General features: G+C 34.2%; 2 protein-coding genes and 2 long non-coding RNA genes across 5 annotated transcripts; 3 read left to right on the forward strand and 1 right to left on the reverse strand.

Annotated features, from left to right (window-relative positions):
* The first annotated feature begins 2,349 nt into the window (after nt 1–2,349).
* On the forward strand, nt 2,350–5,042 carry LOC115999156 (F-box protein At1g47056-like). The gene is made up of 2 exons (XM_031238947.1): nt 2,350–4,219; nt 4,632–5,042. The coding sequence occupies exons 1-2, from the start codon at nt 2,610–2,612 to the stop codon at nt 4,654–4,656; spliced, it is 1,635 nt and encodes a 544-aa protein (XP_031094807.1). The 5' UTR covers nt 2,350–2,609; the 3' UTR covers nt 4,657–5,042.
* A 1,811-nt stretch (nt 5,043–6,853) lies between these two features.
* Nucleotides 6,854–10,345, forward strand: LOC115999755. The gene is made up of 4 exons (XR_004094028.1): nt 6,854–7,641; nt 8,470–8,531; nt 9,208–9,239; nt 10,064–10,345. It is a non-coding gene; the product is annotated as an uncharacterized LOC115999755 (long non-coding RNA).
* On the reverse strand, nt 8,174–10,239 carry LOC115999754. Of its 2 annotated transcripts, none has more exons than XR_004094026.1 (3): nt 10,101–10,239; nt 9,690–9,751; nt 8,174–9,532 (listed from the first exon to the last, which is right to left on the reverse strand). It is a non-coding gene; the product is annotated as an uncharacterized LOC115999754 (long non-coding RNA). The 2 variants fall into 2 exon arrangements; XR_004094027.1 differs by having other exon boundaries at nt 8,174–9,647.
* A 3,604-nt stretch (nt 10,346–13,949) lies between the features above and the next one.
* Nucleotides 13,950–19,713, forward strand: LOC116000367 (small RNA degrading nuclease 1-like). Its single transcript, XM_031240439.1, has 13 exons — nt 13,950–14,155; nt 14,630–14,735; nt 15,422–15,604; nt 15,749–15,838; nt 16,287–16,355; nt 16,691–16,831; nt 16,993–17,109; nt 17,190–17,259; nt 17,517–17,617; nt 17,829–17,963; nt 18,038–18,148; nt 18,581–18,685; nt 18,977–19,713. The coding sequence occupies exons 2-13, from the start codon at nt 14,703–14,705 to the stop codon at nt 19,379–19,381; spliced, it is 1,560 nt and encodes a 519-aa protein (XP_031096299.1). The 5' UTR covers nt 13,950–14,155; nt 14,630–14,702; the 3' UTR covers nt 19,382–19,713.
* Nucleotides 19,714–19,930: the final 217 nt, after the last annotated feature.

The raw sequence follows: 19,930 nt of genomic DNA on the forward strand, positions 1-19,930 counted from the left end.
GGATGCACAAAAAATAATAATTAATAAACATATTTGTTGTTTGTTTAATTAGTGCACATGTTCTCATATATCTAACAGTTATCAAATTTTTACTTTACATTTAAGAGTAGATATCGTGTTTAAATTTCAATTTGTTGAGTACAAAATTTGAAATTTAGTTTTTAGTTTTCAATTTGTTGAGGTGGTTTTCAATCAACTAATTGGTTAATTATAATTCAGTTTCAACTAAAATTGTTATATAGTTCAGTGTTACTTATGAGTGTGTAAAGGCTGCTTTAAAATTGAGTTGAAATATGAAGTAATAAAACTTGTTTTAGACTTTTAGTGAATGATATTATCATATCAAGTTTGACAAAAATTTTACTCGTTGTCACCTTTTTATTTTTTCAACAAGAAAAATAACAAAAACTATACTTTAATTCAGTTTTTTTTTTAATACTACTAACTCTATTACAATGCAATATCTGTTCATAACTACTTTCTCAACCTGTTGAAGCAGAAGAGTTAGTATTGCCTCCACTGAGGCTCGAATCCACCACCTCCCGTATTAAGTTACTTTAATTCAAAATTTGCCAATTACATATACACTTTATGACGAATTAATGTAATGACATCATTGCAGAATATAACACTTCACTACATAACTATTTATATATAAAAAAGAAAAGCTAAGTCAAAATGAATTACATAAATCCAGAAAGAGTATATCAAATTATCAATAAAGAGCTATGGTCTATGGACGAACACTGTCAAGGAGTATTTGACGGATCGTTAAAAATATTTAGTATATATTATTCCGTATAATTTATATAAATTAAAGAACCTTCTAGTTAAGCATGGCATTGTTATTTCTTATGCAACTCAATATGATTTCTGAATACTTAAATTTCTTATTGCATTTATTTATTTATTTATTGTGATAAAAGTTTTACCAATTCTAGCATAAAAAGAATCAATATTATCTTCTTCTTGTAAATCGCTCTCTCCTTTATCTTATACTTTGTCTTTGGACGGGCGCTTCTACGTATTTCCTCTCCATCCAAACAAGACATAAAGTTGTCACAAGACTTGGTCCCTCCGGCATGCTACTACCCAATTTTTTTTCAAAAAGTAAAAGGAAGATTACTTTGTTGGAATTAATGCCATATTTGGACAACTTATAAAGACAAAATCAATTCTAAGTCCATATTCCTACTTCAATTATTTAATTCGATTTCTTTATTATATTGTGAACTATGCGTATAAGAGAGGCTTTTAGCAACCCATCTCAAATCCTTAAAAAGTTTAAATATATTATACTATGACAAATTCTCTTCAAAAAAGAATTAGATAAAAGTTATTTAAAACGTGTAATTGGTAATTATTAAGTAAATTAAAGATGTGATATAATCTAAAATATAAAAACATAATAAGTCTCAATCAAAGTTATATCTCTAATTTATGTCTACATTTTTAGTGCTAATTATTTTGTACATTGTGTTTTTAGAGTTGTATTATACAATTTTTGTGGCAAAAATACCCTTTACTATTATAACTTTCGTTATATTTTCCATTAACTTTACCATGCGCATGCATCAAATATAATGATAATAATATTTGTAAACACTATATATTGGATTTGCATATGTTTTTGCGCATCACGCATAGAAAAGACTAGTAGTAATATAATTGTCCAGCACCTCGTGCATGACACATATGTGACTCTAATTGAGGAAATGTTACATGACTGAATTTTGATGGTGGAGTATTGATTTTTTGAATTGCAATAGATAGAAGAAGTAAGATATAGGCAAAAACTTGTGTGAGACCGTCTCACTATGAGACAGGTCAGGTCGGATCAGGATGCAAATGTGACACTTATATGCACAAATGTCATACTTATATGCTCAAATGTAATACTAATCAGGAATAAAATTTTTGTTACTTATAAGGGTAAATGTAATACTTTTAAGAGAAAATAAAATACCTTTACATTTCGATTTAAAAGTATTGCATTTTTCCTCAAAAGTATTATATTTGCCCTTATAAGTAAGGGGCACTTGTCAACATTAGTTATTATGAAAAATGTATTACTTTTTCTTTTATAAGTAACAAAAATTGTATTATTGGTTAGTGTTATATTTGAGCATATAAGTATGACATTTGCATGGTGCTTCAACCCGACTTGACCCGTCTCACGAATAAGGATCCGTAAGATGGTCTCACACAAGTGTAACCCTACTACATTTTAATAGAGCCAATAGTACTAAAAAAAAATAATAATATAATTAAAATATGTTTAAAAAGAATGGGTAACACGACCTCTTCTGGATCATCATCGTCCACATTCCATTATTAGTCGGCCATGACGGTCGTGGCGACGACGCGCACAATTTGCTGTTGCCCCTTTGGCGGTCCAATCTGGTTTTGACGGGTCAAATGTCAAACCCTCCTTCCTATTAAAACTTTGCCAATTTCCCCCAATTGCTCAAAGATTCATCGATCGCTCGTTTGTCTTTTTCATCCCCAAATCTAATCTTGTACACCACCCGTTTCTGCGTTGAATCTAGGGCGGCGCGTGAATTGCGCTTGCCGTGAATCGCCCTCGCGTCTTATATCGCCGAATCTGGATGGGCCAGTCTCCGTCGATCCACCAATCCTCGCCGGGTGGGTCTACTCACCGTAACCGTAGTTGTTATCCGAAGCCTGTTGCTAAACACCGCCGATCAATGTCTGATCATTCACAGCAGGATGTTTCGTCGGATGAAGATGCCGCGCCAAGTTCGGACGACGGTTTAGGAGGTTGCGATTTCAGCGACGGGATTCCTGACGAATGCTTAGCGCTGATTTTTCAATCCTTGAGCTCCGGTGACCGGAAAAGCTGCTCCCTCGTCTGCCGGAGGTGGCTCCTCGTGGAAGGACAGAGCCGCCACCGTCTCTCCCTCAACGCCAAATCCGATGTCCTCCCGCATGTTCCTGCAATCTTCTCTCGATACGATTCCGTTACGAAGCTAGCTCTCCGCTGCGACCGCAAATCCGTGAGCATCAACGATGAGGCTTTGGTCCAAATCTCCCTCCGCTGCAGTAACCTCACGCGCCTGAAGCTGCACGGCTGCCGCGACGTCACCGATGTCGGGATGGCGGCCTTCGCGCTCAACTGTAAGAGCTTGAAAAAGTTCTCCTGCGGGACTTGCATGTTCGGAGCCAAAGGTATGAATGCTCTGCTCGATCACTGCTCTTCCCTTGAGGAACTATCGGTCAAACGCCTCCGCGGCATCAACGATGGCCTCGCTGCTGAGCCAATTGGCCCAGGAGCGGCGGCTTCGTCGCTGAAATCGATTTGTTTGAAAGAGCTTTATAATGGACAATGCTTTGGACCATTGATTATTGGATCAAAGAATTTGAGAACTCTTAAGCTATTGCGTTGTTTGGGGGATTGGGATAGCATTTTGGAGAATGTTGCTTCTAGGCCAAATTGTTTAGTTGAAATGCATTTAGAGAGGCTTCAAGTGAGTGATGCTGGGCTCATAGCAGTGTCCAATTGTTTGGAGTTGGAAATTTTACATTTGGTTAGGACTCCTGAATGCACAGATGAAGGTGTTGTAGCTGTGGCCAAAAACTGTAAGCTATTGAGGAAAGTTCACATCGATGGATGGAGAACGAACCGGATAGGTGATGATGGCTTGCTTGCTATTGCTGAGAACAGTGCAAACCTTAAAGAGCTGGTCCTCATTGGTTTAAACCCTACCTTCATTAGTCTCTCTGCTATTGCTTCTAATTGTCAGCAATTAGAAAGATTGGCTCTTTGTGGTAGCGAGACAATTGGTGATACTGAAGTGTCATGTATTGCCAGTAAATGCGGGGCTCTGAAGAAGCTTTGTATCAAGGGCTGTGAGGTGAGTGATGACGGGATTACCGCTTTCGCTTGGGGCTGTCCGAATTTGGTGAAAATTAAGGTCAAGAAATGCAAACGCGTTACTGGAGGGGCTGCGGATTCATTGAGGGCAGTAAGGCATTCCTTAGCGGTGAATTTAGACGTTGATGAAATTGAAGCTGAGCCTGTAGATGGTAGTACAAGCGATGCTGGAGCACCCGATGAAGGTGTAGAGTTCCACTCTGCTGTGAGTACAGTGACCAGTGGTGGTGGTGGTGGTGGTGGTGGTGGTAGCGGTAGCGTTGTTGTTGATGCTGATATGCCATCGAGCAGTAATGGAGGTCGATCATTGGCATCTAAGTCAAGGTTTGGATTATTTGTAGGAAGAAACCTTATGCCTTGCACATTTAGAAGATGGTCAAATCGTAATGGTAGCTTCAATGACAGCCAATGAGCTGTATGAACAACTGTTAGAATACAGTAAAAACTTTGTTAATGCATGAGTGTAATGAGTTCAAGTCTCTTATTTGTTCATTCAAGTCCCAAGACACTGTATTTTTAGCCGTTCCATTTAAAGTTATTCAAGTTCAAACATCATATATCATACCTATCTTCCATTTTTTGTAACATATTCTCAATCCGCACATTATTATGATGATTATTACCTTAATGCTCCATAAAACTAGATAGATATAACTTGTTTAATGCCTCTCCTTTTTTGCTTTCTTATGTCTGTGTTTACTGTTTTTCTTTGTGTATGATCTGTCTTTCTTGGCAGGGGCTCGGCTGGAACAGACCTATAAGGGTTGAATCTTTCCACCCATTCTGTGTTGAATATCATTCATCCTGTGGGAACACTGGGTGAACAATGTCATAGTGTTGGTATGTTCTGAGGCTCTATGGTTTGAATATGCAGAGAAAGTGATTGGAAATATTGGGTTTGATTTGGTCAATGTAGATTTCCCTGGGCGTTGAGGACCTGGGATTGATAGATCAACGGCTGACCAATTCAACAAGACTCTGGAGCACATTGTGAGGTGAAAAAATAGGGGCAGAGAGAGGAAGGTTCAGCCTGAAATGTCATGTAAAGTTCCAACTTCCTGTTGGCTTTTAGATATCTCAATTGTAGATCTGTGTAAATGACGATTCCAAAAAATAAAATCATACTCAGCTTCATCACTTTATAAAATTGTCACGATTCCGACCCCCTGCCCTGTATGGGTTTATAGCACAGCACATCTTGTTTGTGGTTGACCTAACGCTCTTCAAAGTTCAAAGTTCAAAGAAGCATCTATAGATCAACTAGACTTGGGCATCTATAAAATGAAATGTTTTTCCCCACTACATAAATGCATTGCGCGATTCGTCAATTAGTATATGGACAAAAGGCGGATAACATAAATTTAAGTTGAAAAAATAGATAGAGAAAAAATAGGGATGTGTTGGATGCAAGTTGCTATTTGCACCCCGGTCTATGATTTAACTATTGTGTAAATTATTTCGTGGGGTAGAACAATGTGGACCATGACCTATATTATATGGTCTATGATTTAACTATTGTGTAAATTATTTCGTGGGGCAGGACAATGTGGACCCTGGCCTATATTATATACTTGCAGATAAGATTGGATTATGTACATGTTCTAAGTTTATAATATGTGCATTGTATGTAATGTATATAATACTAGTATTATACCCGTGCGATGCACGGACTAAATATTAGAAATATTGTTATTGTGTTATAATAGTGAGATAAGTATTATTATAATTACTTTAAGTTCTTTATGATAGACCTAATTTAAATAAAATTTGTAGATACATGAATTTAAAATTAAATTAAAAATCAATACATAATTATTAATTAATAAAAAGTAAATTGAATATTACCCATTATTAAAATTTTCATGATAAACAATGTTAGTACCTAAAGTACTAACAGCGGTATTTGAGTCACTACATATTAATATTTTCAATCCAATTGGATTGGTAACCTTATAAGCATCAACGTACAATTGACACTAATATGCTACTCGCGCAACGCACAAGATTAATATTACTATTAAGTCAAAAATATACAACTTAATATAAACATAAATTCAGTTCATGTATTACAAATACATTAAAATATATTCAATATAAATATTACAAAAAGTCTAAACATTAAAACTAAAATTTACAAATTGTAGTTTTGTAGGCAACATTAATTCGGGACTCTTACCGTTGCTAACTCTAAATAGAATCACATACTATTGACCATGTATAAAAATGAATTTTCTTTCAAAAAATTTGAGATTTATCGACTCTATTGCAATGCCTTCAATTTATTTTATAGAAATTTGATTAGCAGACAATGACTAAATTCTATACAAAAGTAAAAAAAAAATCTCATTTCTGATTATCTATCTCTTTTCTCTTTATGATTATTGTTTAGATACTCCATATCTAACTGCATGCTATAGATTGTGTCTATATTGCCATAGAAGACGAGGGTTGCTGCCGGGAACTAGCTTAGGAGGATGGGGTTCTGAAGCTGGGCTTGATTGAGGGTTTTGCGAGGCTGGAATTGCGGAGGTAGAAACAGAGATGTTTAAGGTTGGTTTCATAGGTGATGCTGGCGTCGAAGGAGGAGAGATTATTCTGATTTAGTATCTTTGATGTTCTTTCCGGCGCAGCTGGAGAGGAAGAAGTCGGAGGGGAACTGGGGAAGAGATAATTCTGGAAGCGAGAGGACGGAGACGGAATGAAATGGTGGAAATTGTGTGGGTTCAAACGGGTTGTGGGTTTTCTATTCTTGGGCTGTAGGTGGATATTGGCCTGCTCACAAAAATTGGGACAAAACTCTACATTATTATTATTGTTATTATTATAATTATAATTATAATTATAATAAATTTTATATTACATTATTCAACTACTGAGTATTTTTTGAATAATTTTTTTGAGTTTAATGTTTTTTTGCCTTACTATAATAAATTAATTGACATANAACACATGTAATTAGGGACTTTAGCAATTTTATGTAGGGTATCTACCAATCATAAATGTAATAGAATTTCATTCCTGCGATGATTTACACAAACAAAAATAAGGAATTGCTATTGTAATGCTACTACATATCCTGGATGTGCACAAATTTATTCAGTGTAAATTCAATTTCTTTCAATACGCACCCTAATCTAGTTTAACAATGCACTTTAGCCAAGCCTACTTTACTTTCTTGAAACTATGGGTTGAAGAGAATTCATCTAGCAAGCACACACCGCGCATCTCCCGGTTTGGTCACTGCCAGATTGGGCTGTCCTTCATCACTTAAAACAGTAATAGTTATAGTATTTTAATAGTTCTTTAAACAATGAAATACATCCTATATTTCCCTCAAGAAAATCAGCATCACCGTCACTTAAAGGTTCACGAACTGTTCTTTCCTTGCTTGGGGACTGAATAGCATAATCACTCCAACCAAATCTTTGATCTGAAGTCATCTTTGATCTGAAGTCCTAGGCAGTTTGCTTGACATTTTTGGATAAGGAGTAGGTTCAACTTCTGACTAATAGCTTGACTGTTCAATCTTAAAGTGTGTGTTTTGCTTAGACTTGAAATTCTATATTTCATTATGCTATCCTAAGTATTTAGATTTAGCAATATGGAGAATACATTTTCTTGAAATTGTTTTTTTTTTTAATATCTACAAATTTCAATGTGATTAACTAACTCTTGTTATTATAGTTCAGCCTTTAAGTTTCAAAGGACTCATCCTCCCAGATACCATCCTGGGCAGTATAGCCACTGTAAGTGATTGTATCTTCCAAATTTTTGCTTACATTTTGTTATTTTAGCCACATGATATATGCTTATGCTATGCCTAAGATTAAAAAAAACACATGTAATTAGGGACTTTAGCAATTTTATGTAGGGTATCTACCAATCATAAATGTAATAGAATTTCATTCCTGCGATGATTTACACAAACAAAAATAAGGAATTGCTATTGTAATGCTACTACATATCCTGGATGTGCACAAATTTATTCAGTGTAAATTCAATTTCTTTCAATACGCACCCTAATCTAGTTTAACAATGCACTTTAGCCAAGCCTACTTTACTTTCTTGAAACTATGGGTTGAAGAGAATTCATCTAGCAAGCACACACCGCGCATCTCCCGGTTTGGTCACTGCCAGATTGGGCTGTCCTTCATCACTTAAAACAGTAATAGTTATAGTATTTTAATAGTTCTTTAAACAATGAAATACATCCTATATTTCCCTCAAGAAAATCAGCATCACCGTCACTTAAAGGTTCACGAACTGTTCTTTCCTTGCTTGGGGACTGAATAGCATAATCACTCCAACCAAATCTTTGATCTGAAGTCATCTTTGATCTGAAGTCCTAGGCAGTTTGCTTGACATTTTTGGATAAGGAGTAGGTTCAACTTCTGACTAATAGCTTGACTGTTCAATCTTAAAGTGTGTGTTTTGCTTAGACTTGAAATTCTATATTTCATTATGCTATCCTAAGTATTTAGATTTAGCAATATGGAGAATACATTTTCTTGAAATTGTTTTTTTTTTTAATATCTACAAATTTCAATGTGATTAACTAACTCTTGTTATTATAGTTCAGCCTTTAAGTTTCAAAGGACTCATCCTCCCAGATACCATCCTGGGCAGTATAGCCACTGTAAGTGATTGTATCTTCCAAATTTTTGCTTACATTTTGTTATTTTAGCCACATGATATATGCTTATGCTATGCCTAAGATTAAAAAAAACACATGTAATTAGGGACTTTAGCAATTTTATGTAGGGTATCTACCAATCATAAATGTAATAGAATTTCATTCCTGCGATGATTTACACAAACAAAAATAAGGAATTGCTATTGTAATGCTACTACATATCCTGGATGTGCACAAATTTACACTAAGGTTAACCTATGTACATGTTACACAGACAACATGACAATTTGAGCATAGGTCCTTTCACTGTGTGAACTTGTGACCTAGCCTATGAAATGAGAGCCTTTGTTTGGTCTTAAGGTCTTCAACCTTAGAAGATCCATTCTTGAAAAAAAAATCTTCTTGAGATTCTTGTAAGCATACTAAAGTCATAAGTTTGTCCCACTCTAACTGATGTGTGAGTTTTTCTACCTTAAAAGATCCATTCCTGCAAAAGAACTCAAACAAAATCTACCCAACAATGGATTCTAAATATATGTGAGTGAAGTTTTAATTTTGGTTTAGTCACTTAACACTCAAATAAAACCTTTTCACATTCACTGATACATTCACACTCACATTCACTGATAACATCATCCATTTCCCATTCACTGAAAACATTTTTAATGGCATCTTGCAGGGTGAATATAACAGCATTCCCACACTCTGTAGGTATGTGCTCTTTGCACTTAAATTATATTTTATATATTCATTTATCATGCCTTTCCAGTTTTATGTTTATGGTTAGCTTTAATGGAATTTTGAGAGTTTGTGTGTTTTTTTACTGGTTTCATTTTTTTAAAGCTATCACAATAACATTTGATTAGGAGAAGTACCACACCTTTTTCTTAAACTTTACTTGAAAAGGAGAAGTACCACAACTTTTTCTTAAACTGCACAGTTAAAGAAAAAATACCTGGAACATGCTGCTCTGTTAAACAGTCTTGATTACCTTAAAATACAAACTACATAGTCCATGTTAAAGAAAAAAATCAGGAACACATTCATATTTTCAATTGTTCATGTAATATGAACAAAGGACTTAACTCAAAGAAAAAAACTGATACAAACAAAATGGACCTTTAATGGATGGCCTTCAACATATCAACTGGTACAATGGACCTTTAATGGATGGCCTTCAACATATCAACTGGTACATACTACTCTGTTACATACCTTAATTCCTGCAAAAAAAATGCAAAAAGAATATAAAAAATTCACACATATATGATATAATATAACCCTAAAAACATACTTCAAGGTAAAACATAAGAATAGAAAGCAAATCATTTAATCCTGTAAGATGTCTCCTTCTGTTCTACAAATCTGTACATGAACTTTTAATGTATTTGGGTACAATATCTATTGGTATATGACAGTGGCCTGTTGAAATATAGATTTACGTTCTTATCTCTTGTAGAATAAAAACTGAAATATAGATTTACGTTCTTATCTCTTGTAGAATAAAAACTAATCAAAATTTCTACATTTTGCAGATTAATGAAGATTAATGATTAAAAAAAAAAAGCTTACCTGTTCGTGGAAGACTACCTCTTTGCTCTTAATTTCAGAAGAGCCTTTCCGTGGAAGGAAGCTCTTGAAGGTAGATAAATTCTTGGCGAGGTAGTGCATTCCCATGGTCGAAAGCAAAAATGCAAAGCAGAAATTTGGAGAATGATTTTGAATGATAGTTAACCTGTAATATATAGTGTGTAATAGATGTCTTAGAGTGAAAGAGTTCTATATGTATATTAAATAGTTTTGAATTCCCGGTGAGAGTGAAAGAGTTCCATAATCTTTTCCTTGATTCTCGAATCGTCAAAAACGATTGGATTTCCAAAGTTTTGACGATTCGTTTACGGCAGCCCTTTCCTAAATATCTAATTGTAATTAATTTTGTGGCCTTTGATACTTCTAGAGCCGGCTTTTTAAAAGGAGCCGTCTATTATAGAAGATGTCCTTATTAACGTTGTTATTTCCAAAACTGCACCGTTTTGCAATTCTTGCTAATACCATAATTATAACCAAAAACTACGCCGTTTTGCACTGGGCGGGAACTGCATTTAATGCTCTTCTTCTGGCTTTTTTATTATAGAAGATGTTAACTGAATGTACATAATATAGATTCTAAAGTTCATAATATGTGAATTGTAGGTAAATAAATTGAACGTATATAATATATTAACTGCATGTACATAATATAGATTCTAATTTCATAATATGTGAATTGTAGGTAAATAAACTGAATGCATATAACATGTTAACTGCATGTACATAATATAAACCATGGTTATAAATGTGCATGGTGAACCTTAATCCGAATTTTCTAATGTTTGGTTATCAACGAAAAAAATGCTCATTATGATCAAAGGAAAAATGACATATTTTGGTAAAAAATGTCTTTAAAGATTTTTACTCTAAAGACTTTTATGAATTCCTATCTCATGTTTAGTTCTCTCTTTCTAAGTGGTGTTAAATTAGCAGGTTGGTGAGTCATCTGTCTAGTTATTATTTGAATTGGACTAGACTAGTTCAGTTCAAATATAAGTATAGTCAAATTGGGCAAAACAATAAAAATCTTGGTACGGTCTGAGCTATAATCCAAAAGATTAAAAAATATTTAAGTGTTCATATTAATATTCGTTAATTTTGACTTATTACATTTATCAATTGTCGATTAAAATATGAATTGGATTAGACCGTATCAAACAACAAAATATTGGCCCAACTCACAATGCAATTTTTTTTTTAATTCCTTTAACGTATTTAGTTCAAGGTCATTACTTCTATTAACGTATTGTTAATATATGAGTCTGACTATGTCGAACCAATTAATAAAAATTTTGGCCTCATCTAGCTCACATCACCAAAAGAAATAACCTATTTAGTTTAAAATTATTGNATATGACAGTGGCCTGTTGAAATATAGATTTACGTTCTTATCTCTTGTAGAATAAAAACTAATCAAAATTTCTACATTTTGCAGATTAATGAAGATTAATGATTAAAAAAAAAAAGCTTACCTGTTCGTGGAAGACTACCTCTTTGCTCTTAATTTCAGAAGAGCCTTTCCGTGGAAGGAAGCTCTTGAAGGTAGATAAATTCTTGGCGAGGTAGTGCATTCCCATGGTCGAAAGCAAAAATGCAAAGCAGAAATTTGGAGAATGATTTTGAATGATAGTTAACCTGTAATATATAGTGTGTAATAGATGTCTTAGAGTGAAAGAGTTCTATATGTATATTAAATAGTTTTGAATTCCCGGTGAGAGTGAAAGAGTTCCATAATCTTTTCCTTGATTCTCGAATCGTCAAAAACGATTGGATTTCCAAAGTTTTGACGATTCGTTTACGGCAGCCCTTTCCTAAATATCTAATTGTAATTAATTTTGTGGCCTTTGATACTTCTAGAGCCGGCTTTTTAAAAGGAGCCGTCTATTATAGAAGATGTCCTTATTAACGTTGTTATTTCCAAAACTGCACCGTTTTGCAATTCTTGCTAATACCATAATTATAACCAAAAACTACGCCGTTTTGCACTGGGCGGGAACTGCATTTAATGCTCTTCTTCTGGCTTTTTTATTATAGAAGATGTTAACTGAATGTACATAATATAGATTCTAAAGTTCATAATATGTGAATTGTAGGTAAATAAATTGAACGTATATAATATATTAACTGCATGTACATAATATAGATTCTAATTTCATAATATGTGAATTGTAGGTAAATAAACTGAATGCATATAACATGTTAACTGCATGTACATAATATAAACCATGGTTATAAATGTGCATGGTGAACCTTAATCCGAATTTTCTAATGTTTGGTTATCAACGAAAAAAATGCTCATTATGATCAAAGGAAAAATGACATATTTTGGTAAAAAATGTCTTTAAAGATTTTTACTCTAAAGACTTTTATGAATTCCTATCTCATGTTTAGTTCTCTCTTTCTAAGTGGTGTTAAATTAGCAGGTTGGTGAGTCATCTGTCTAGTTATTATTTGAATTGGACTAGACTAGTTCAGTTCAAATATAAGTATAGTCAAATTGGGCAAAACAATAAAAATCTTGGTACGGTCTGAGCTATAATCCAAAAGATTAAAAAATATTTAAGTGTTCATATTAATATTCGTTAATTTTGACTTATTACATTTATCAATTGTCGATTAAAATATGAATTGGATTAGACCGTATCAAACAACAAAATATTGGCCCAACTCACAATGCAATTTTTTTTTTAATTCCTTTAACGTATTTAGTTCAAGGTCATTACTTCTATTAACGTATTGTTAATATATGAGTCTGACTATGTCGAACCAATTAATAAAAATTTTGGCCTCATCTAGCTCACATCACCAAAAGAAATAACCTATTTAGTTTAAAATTATTGTATTTATCAATTTATGTACTTATTTTATTATAATAGTGTATAAATTAAATATTATTTTTATTTACATTTTTAGTAACCTTATAACTATTATATATTTTAAATTAAACTTTTATATTAGTATAAATACAAATAGCCAAAGCATCTTGTACTTAGATGGCATGTAGTAAGTTTACTATATGGGAGATTATGAGATAAAGTCATAGTATCAATGATATTGACTAATGCGTATATTTTAAACACAAAGAACAAAATATTTTTTTAGAAATTAATTATTTTTTAAAAATCATTTATCAGAAAATATTTTTCATTTCCAAACCCACACTTAGGGTGTGTTTGGAAGCCCAGAAAATGATTTTCGGAAATCATTTTCCGGGCTTTGGGTGTTACGGAAAATGATTTCCGTTGATTGGGGAAAAGAAGCCCATTTTGGCGGAAAATGACTTCCGCCCAAATTTGGCGGAAGTCATTTTTCGCCGTTTAATTCTTACGCAGTGACCAACGTTTCCGGCGGAAACCATGTGATACATGGTTTCCGCCGGAAACGAGAGCATGTGTGCTCTGGTTCCGCCGGAAACCCAGGGGGTGGGTGGGTTGTTGTTGTTGGTTTTTTTTTTTTTTTTTTTAAAATTAAAATATTAGTTTTAATATTATTATAAATATTTTAATATTTTAAATAAAATAATAAAAATATATAATTATACAATTCTATCCATTTTCCATAAAATGAACCAAAACACAAAGACAGTTTTTCAAACTACATCCAAACACTAGAAATGAACTTATTTTCTTGAAAATGACTCATTTTCCAGAAGTCATTTTCCTGCTTTCCAAACACAGCCCTAATGATTTATTTGATAGTTCAATTGCGATTACCAATTTACAATCAACTCATTTGAGGGCTTATTTAATCTTTTTTTTTTTTAATAAAAAAAGTCCTAATTCCTAAAAAAAAATAAAAATTCCTAAAAACCTAAAGGACCAAAAGTCCAAAACCCGTAAACCCTGAGCTTGAGCAGACAAAGCTCAGAAGCAGAACCCTATACTGAAATCTCAAATGCTTTCTGCCTGACTGCCTCAGCCTCAGGACCGCCGGCCGCCAGCTCAAAGGCGGCGAGACGCCAATTCGCAGCCTCCGACCTCCGTCCGCCAGAGTTCTGCCTCGCCAGCCTCGTCTTGACCTCCCCGTCCGGCAGGAAGGTAATGAATAGTTGAATGCTTCGTATGAATTTTGTGGCATATAGTTATATACTCCATTACTCCGTATGAATTTTGTAGCCGAATCAAATGATATGTGCTGCATGCTTGAAGAGGATGAGGAAAGAAAAAAAAAAAACCTTATGCACTATTATTATTATTATTTCATTTAGAAAATTAAGTATAGAGATTAAATTTTTAATTTTTGATTGGTATGATGGAAAGCTTTGACATTTTGGTATTTTTGTTGTCCTTTGAGAAATTGATGAAGATTTATGCATTTTAAGGTTAAGAACTTTAATATTAAGAGTGACATACATCTGACTAGGGAGTTGATCGGGGACAGGGATGAGAAGTAATATCCCCCCGCACCTGCCCCATTTGCATCCCTATCCATAACCAAATGCCGTTTGTCCACCTCAGCTAGGGCTTATGGAACCCTAATTGACAATTGTACTTGGCTTCTTCCAACTGCAGGCTCCTAAACATTGCCCGCAAACTCACTCTCGGCACAATTCAGAAGTTCGATTCTACAACTTTCTTTACTGCAATGGATGGGATGATTGCCTCTGCGAAAAAAGATGTGAGCATTTCTTGCTCTCTTTCTTTACTCGTTTTTCCCTTCTGCAATAGCTTTTTCATTTTTCATTAATTGACCTAAATTTGTTATATTTACCAATAATTTGGTGTTTTCATGATGTCTTGAGAGAAACATTTTTGTTTCAGTGCTTTTATTCCATGCTCATTAGCTATGCTAATATCGTATCAAGAATAAGTGTCAAATAAGCACAGATTATTCCTTAAATTACATTCTGAAATAATGCTTTTAGTAGTACTCTAAATATATGATGTCTATGGAAATTTTCTTAGTTAATAAGTTAAATTCTCATTTTGGTGTATCTATAAGCAGCCATGTGGATTGAGAATATATACCATTTTTTTTCTAGTTAACATTACACTTTTCTAGATTACCTCTTCAAAGTTATAGATTTATTGACAGTTTCTTTGTAGCATCATTTAGCATTTGAGCATACACATTGTGCTTCTGAAAGAAAGAAATAAAGTAGTTCTATACACTGAGTAGCTTTAGTTGAGTGTTTATGCTTTTAATTTCATTTAAATTTCATTGGATTTTTATTTAGAGTCTAAATTGGTTGTATTCTGAATGGATTTTTATATTAATTGAGTATATATATGTCTCCACTCTCCATTATTACGTCTTCACAACTGATGACTTCAAGGCTATTGGCTCCTTGTTATGGTGTTAAGGTACTTGTTGAAATTGTGAAGTTAGCCCAAAAACGTGAAATGAAAGGTAACCAAGGAGGCTGGAAGGACTTTTTGAAATTTTATGACAAGAAGTTTGGATCTAGCTTGAGTGACCCTGCCAAGAGGTCTGCTGATGTCTTAGCTGCATTTTTAAAAACATTTAGTCAAAAGGAGGATTTGAAGGTATCTAATAGAGAAGATTTGTTTAATGAGCCAGATGATAAGATACTTTTTTTTTTTCACATTATTCCAATACCTTATCTCCTTTAAAAGTTTTTAATTATTAATGTTGCAGTAAGCAGTCTTCTTTCTCCCTTCTCAATGCAGATATTTGAGAAGGTGTTACAATGTCATTCCAATCGTGATGCTGTGCTTGAATTCCAAAAAAGTTCAGCAGACACTGAATCCCCTGAACAGGTCTATATTATATAACACACGCATTTTCTTTTGAACTATTGATCACTGAACATATTACTGGAACACTGTAGATGGAAGCTAACACTTTAAATAAGGTAGGTGCTATACTAACTACTAGGTACATTTTTCCGGAAACTGTGAACTAAGGATGATCTAGCTGCTAATAATTATTAGTCCTTTCCTTTTGGGCATATATTTGTCTAAGCTTCTGACTTCTGGACTGGTGCAATTTACTGGCTTGCTACCATTCATTACCATGGAAATAGATCGCTTGGTTTTGTTCACAGATTACTTGACCTCTTTTAGTATTTTGGCATTTTATTGAATTTATTCCTTTGTTCTATTTTCGCCTTATAGTTTGCATATGGAATAATTAATATGTTCTGATCAAGAAGGTTTGTAATTGTTGAACAATTTGGATACTAATTCAATTGCTGTGGCAATGCAGAGGCTAGTTCGCTTAACTCTTGAAAACCCTCAATATCCAGTTGATTATTCCTTCCCGTCACATGAGGAGGTGATATCTTTTTCTAATCAATGATTATGTTTGTTTCAGCATCTACTTGTAACCATAGTTATAAATGCATCCTGCCTCAGATTTACTTGGGTTTTTATTAATCTAATGTAGCATCCTGAGGTTCATCTAATTAAACTTGTTAAGTCTATCTACTTCTCCTTTCCTATCATAATTCGAAAAGAGCAAGCAACTCTTGTGTTATTGCCTCAATACATGGATACTGTTGTCTTTCTAGGCTTACATTTTTGTGAATCATTCCTTTTGTAAGTATACTATTTTGTTGAGAATATATTATTTCTTCTCTCACCCTTATTTGAATTTGGGTCATTGAGCAGGGCTGGCTAATTACCAAACGCAGTAAAAAGTCCAAGGTTATGCAATCAACTGAAATGCTTGCAGTTGACTGTGAGATGGCTCTTTGTGATGATGGCACTGAAGCTTTAATCAGGGTCTGTGCTGTTGATCGGAATTTAAAGGTATTTTTCAGTATAGTTCTAATAAGAACTGTAAGGTGTATTTCCCTAAACCAGTTGACAAAAAGGATTATTTCTGATGATTTACAGATTTGATTTTGCATTTATATAATATTTTTCATCATGGGTCACCTTAAATCACTGTGGAGTTTGGAATACTTCAGGTTAAACTTGATGAATTTGTAAAGCCCAGTAAAGCAATTGTAGATTACAGAACTGATATTACAGGAATTACTGCAACAGATTTAGATGGAGTTACTTGTTCCTTGGCTGATGTACAGGTAAATCTCTGTTATTTGGGCTATCCTAGATTTATGCCAAAAGATCACTCAATTTTTTTTTTTTTTTTTCATTCCTACAGAGATCTTTAAAGAAGTTGTTATCTCACGGAAAGATATTAGTTGGCCACAGCTTATACAATGACCTTCGAGGTAAGCTAACTAGTCGAATCTTATTGTGTCCATTTTTGAATTATTTACAGAAGTTTTGGTCTATGCCAAGTGTTAATTCCTAGTATTGGTGCATACTGGCTAACACTAGTACCCGTACTAGAAGTTTTACTATTATTTTGCTATTGAGTATTATAATCCAGTGCACTGTGCACTTAATTTCTTAAATTCTGTTTTGTTCTCCTTGGGGACTCATCCAACCCACATTTTAGCTTATAAATAAACATATTACTTTACAGCTTTACAGATAGATCATCCAAGAGTCATTGACACGGCTTATGTCTTCAAATACCGGGATGAGCCTCCTAACAGAAGACCTTCGCTAAGTAACTTATGTAAAGTAAGTCCTGGTGCAGCAGATCTGGTCATTTTGTATTTATTCTTTCTTCTTGTGCCAAAAATTGTAAATTAAACTTTATATTTGTCCCTACTCCTCTATTCTACTTGCACATGTTAAGACAATGTCACAAGCATACAGAAATAAGGTTGGGTTTGGGTTATGACCACTGCAATTTTATGACGATGAACTCATAAAAAGTAATTTTCAACAGTTTGTGTTAGGTTTTGAACTTCGAAAGAAGGGATCCCCACATAATTGCTTGGATGATGCATGTGCTGCAATGAAGCTTGCTATTGAAAAAGTTGAGCATGATGTTGATAATGTTATACCTTTCGTCCGTGAAAAGGTAGCTTCAACCCATTTCTGCTCATTTCCTTCCAACAAAGTACGTTAACTTACTGCATCATTCCTTGAATTTAGGTCCAAGAGGAGGTACAGATGGCAAAACTACTCGTCCACAGGGTACCAGTGGTTGTTTCTAGTGAAGATTTACATAAAGTGATTTCTGGAGAGTTCACTGTTGAAGTTAAGGTTAGGACAATATCTATTAGTGTGTTCATATTCATTTCCACCTGTTGTGACCATAATTCCAGATCTGCATGTGTTTCCTGTCAATAATGAAATTCAAAATTTCATTGTCTATATAAATTAGCTAATACCGATTAACATTGAGATACATATTGCTCTTAGCTTGATTATTGAATTAAATATCAATAAGATGTATATGTTCATTTTAGGAAGCATCTTTTGCCATTTAATTTATTCAGGCTGCACAATGCAATCATTTTTACAGTATTATCACCATTCATGGGTTCTATTTCTTCAATTTAATACTGAAATATTATATACTATGATATGAATTTTGTTTTCTATTGACTTTCCAATCTGTATTTGTGTTAACCCTAGCCTCCAAGCCCATGAGGGTTTCAAAGACTATTCTCAGAATAAAAGCTGTGTTTGCAGACTAATAAAAAACCTCGAGGAGATCGGTATTCTGCATTTGCAATTTTTGAAAATCAGCAAGCGGCAACTGAGGCATTTGAAAAGCTTGATGGTATCCTAGAAAAGGTGTGTATATTTTGGTGATTTTTTTTTTTTTTCAGTTTGATTTTTTTTTAGTAAGTGAATTTCCCAAGTGCCAGAAGTGATTTTCTTTCCTCAAGGAGGGAGAAATGGACGATATGACTAGCCATGTTCTTTCCTGCATTACCCTCATTTCTATATGGGGATATGACTATGCATTATTTAGCATCTTTAGCTCATACTTTGAGAGCTGTCTTATTTTCTGCATTTTATCTGTGCATCCGAGAGGTTAGGATTGATATCTAATAACCCCGTTGTCAATCTATTCTCTTCTAGGATACATCTGGGCGGCCCCAGAAACTCGTATCATTTGAACTCGACACTGGAGTATCTGGGAGTTTATGTGTTTGCAAGATGGCCCGTCATGATTCTTGTAAAAGTAACAACGCATCAACTAAACGCCCACTTCAAGATGAGGAGCCCTTGGGTGAGTCCAAGAAATCCAGGACAGATCATCAAGGCGAAGAGCTAGAGAAGACCAATACTACTGCCACAAGTGATCAGTGTGAAACCCACTTGAAGGAGATTGAACGGCTGAAGCGAGAACTAAGCCAAAGAGATCAAGAGATCGCCAACTTGAAGGAGATTGAATTGCTGAAGCGAGAACTAAGCCAAAGAGATCAAGAGATCGCCAACTTAAATAAAATCGTTGTTGCACTTACGAGGAAACAGGGACTTTAGCACACTAGCATTTCCATGCACGGTTTTGCAGGGATTGAAGACTGACTGCAACTTAAGGGCTTTACAACAGTCAGTATTCTGTACTCCCATAGCCTTAAATTAGGACTTAATTAAAATTTCTTTTACTGCATTCCTTGACTAAACTACTCCATTGTCGGATTCATCTCCCCCAGTTTTGGTTGAGCTTTGAAGTGTAAGTTGTGTATTTTACCCAACAATACATTGTATTATGGGATTTTATTGAACCTCTAGTTTACAGTGACATGGTAGAAATTTCTTGTATTACATTCACAGACTAGTTTTATGAGACATTAAAGATTTTTATTTCAAAATTGTTGCCACCTACATAAGTGCATACAGTTAGTTCATTTATCAGAATGTAGAAAGTAGAAACCACAGATCCTACAATGTCGTAGGTTACTTTGGACTGCCATTGGATGAGTCAAAACCTTATGCTTTCTTAAGTTTGAATCCTAATGAGAGCGACTTATTTGTGTAAGGGTTGTCAGGCTGTTTTAACCTCCTTATGGTCAAGACAACTTGTAGTTT

This window comes from Ipomoea triloba, chromosome 12, assembly GCF_003576645.1.
Source record: "Ipomoea triloba cultivar NCNSP0323 chromosome 12, ASM357664v1".
Classification (NCBI taxonomy): Eukaryota; Viridiplantae; Streptophyta; class Magnoliopsida; order Solanales; family Convolvulaceae; genus Ipomoea; species Ipomoea triloba.

Coding starts and splice junctions, on each gene's coding strand:
- LOC115999156 (XM_031238947.1), top strand. CDS start 2,610: ATGGGCCAGTCTCCGTCGATCCACCAATCCTCGCCGGGTGGGTCTACT. Junction 4,220..4,631: donor TCATTGGCATCTAAGTCAAG/GTTTGGATTATT, acceptor CTTTCTTGGCAG/GGGCTCGGCTGGAACAGACC.
- LOC116000367 (XM_031240439.1), top strand. CDS start 14,703: ATGGATGGGATGATTGCCTCTGCGAAAAAAGAT. Junction 17,618..17,828: donor CGCTAAGTAACTTATGTAAA/GTAAGTCCTGGT, acceptor AATTTTCAACAG/TTTGTGTTAGGTTTTGAACT. Junction 17,964..18,037: donor TACCTTTCGTCCGTGAAAAG/GTAGCTTCAACC, acceptor CCTTGAATTTAG/GTCCAAGAGGAGGTACAGAT.